At 55.8% G+C, this 1,940-nt stretch overlaps 1 protein-coding gene across 1 annotated transcript; it reads right to left on the bottom strand.

Moving 5' to 3' along the window:
* Positions 1 to 1,012: 1,012 nt before the first annotated feature.
* On the bottom strand, positions 1,013 to 1,926 carry LOC128073660 (uncharacterized). The gene has a single exon (XM_052668774.1). The coding sequence runs from the start codon at positions 1,835 to 1,837 to the stop codon at positions 1,013 to 1,015; it is 825 nt and encodes a 274-aa protein (XP_052524734.1). The 5' UTR covers positions 1,838 to 1,926.
* Between the last annotated feature and the right edge of the window lie 14 nt (positions 1,927 to 1,940).

Genomic DNA, 1,940 nt, shown 5'->3' with positions numbered 1-1,940 from the left:
GGGATGGGATGGGATAGGATAGGATAGGATAGGATAGGATAGGATAGGATGGGATGGGATGGGATGGGATGGGATGGGATGGGATGGGATGGGATGGGATGGGATAGGATGGGATGGGATGGGATGGGATAGGATAGGATAGGATAGGATAGGATAGGATAGGATAGGATAGGATAGGATAGGATAGGATGGGATAGGATAGGATAGGATGGGATAGGATGGGATAGGATAGGATGGGATAGGATAGGATAGGATGGGATAGGATAGGATAGGATAGGATAGGATAGGATGGGATAGGATAGGATAGGATAGGATAGGATAGGATAGGATAGGATGGGATAGGATAGGATAGGATAGGATGGGATAGGATAGGATAGGATGGGATAGGATAGGATAGGATGGGATAGGATGGGATAGGATAGGATAGGATGGGATAGGATGGGATAGGATAGGATAGGATAGGATAGGATAGGATGGGATAGGATAGGATGGGATAGGATAGGATAGGATGGGATGGGATAGGATAGGATAGGATGGGATAGGATGGGATAGGATAGGATAGGATGGGATAGGATAGGATGGGATAGGATAGGATGGGATAGGATAGGATAGGATAGGATGGGATAGGATAGGATAGGATGGGATAGGATGGGATAGGATAGGATAGGATGGGATAGGATAGGATGGGATAGGATAGGATGGGATAGGATAGGATAGGATGGGATGGGATAGGATAGGATAGGATGGGATAGGATGGGATAGGATAGGATAGGATGGGATAGGATAGGATGGGATAGGATAGGATGGGATAGGATAGGATAGGATAGGATGGGATAGGATAGGATAGGATGGGATAGGATGGGATAGGATAGGATAGGATGGGATAGGATAGGATGGGATAGGATAGGATGGGATAGGATAGGATAGGATGGGATGGGATAGGATAGGATAGGATGGGATAGGATAGGTGTGTCTTGGGATCAGATAGCATAGGATGAGATGGGATGGGATGCTATAGGATGGTTTTGTGATGGGATGGGGAATGATGGGATAAGATGGAGTGGGATGGGATGGGGTACAATGTGAGGATGGGATAGGACGCAATGGAATCCCACGCGATGTGATGGGTTGCAGCGGTTTGCTCTGGGATGGGATGTGGTGGGGTGGGATGCAGTGGGATGCGCTGGGATGCAGTGGGGTGGGACGTGGGGCAGGGCCGTACCCCGGTTCCCAGGGCAGATGCCTCGGGGCGCTCACTGCATTCAGGCTCCGGCTGTGGGGCCGCAATGTTGCGCTCCGCACCCCGGCGGCACCAGGTGGCAGCAGAAGAGCGCGCACGGCCGCGCTCCGAGCCGGCAGCGGCCCCGCAGCTCCACGGCGCCGCGCGCTCCGATGGGGGCCCGCCGTGTCCCCGCGGGGCTTCAAACCCCTGGGCGACGTTGGGGGCGGCTGTGGGATCGCACAGGGGCACACGGATGTGGTGGCGAGCTGAAGCCGTGCAGACGCGCACGCAATAGGCGCACGTGGCCGAGGGCGCGATGTTCGCTAACGGCACCGTGAAAGCGTGCGCAAAACCTCGAGTGCGGCCGCACGCACGCGGGCTGTGGGTTATGCGGTCTGCGCGGGCTGCAGCACGGCCTTCGACACGGATTCTCATGGGGTTCTTCAGGGGAAACTGGCTGCCCGTGGCCTGGCCAGGGCTGCACTCCCGTGGGTGAGGAGGGGGCTGAGCGCCGTGCCCAGCGGGTCGTGGCGAATGGATGCAGCCCAGCTGTGACCCGTTGTGAGTGCTGCCCCCAGGGCTCCCTGCATTAAACATCCTGTTTAATGTCTTCATTGATGACCTGATGGGGGCACTGAGTGCACCCTCATAAGTTTGCGGATGGCACCAAGCTGGGAGGTGGTGAGGATGTGGCTGAGGGCAGGGCGGCCCTTCGGAG

Source organism: Tympanuchus pallidicinctus, unplaced genomic scaffold, assembly GCF_026119805.1.
Source record: "Tympanuchus pallidicinctus isolate F22 unplaced genomic scaffold, pur_lepc_1.0 scaffold107, whole genome shotgun sequence".
In the NCBI taxonomy this organism is placed as follows: domain Eukaryota; kingdom Metazoa; phylum Chordata; class Aves; order Galliformes; family Phasianidae; genus Tympanuchus; species Tympanuchus pallidicinctus.
The sequence above is the reverse complement of the archived record's forward strand: the minus strand, read 5'-3'. Positions and strand labels throughout refer to the sequence as shown.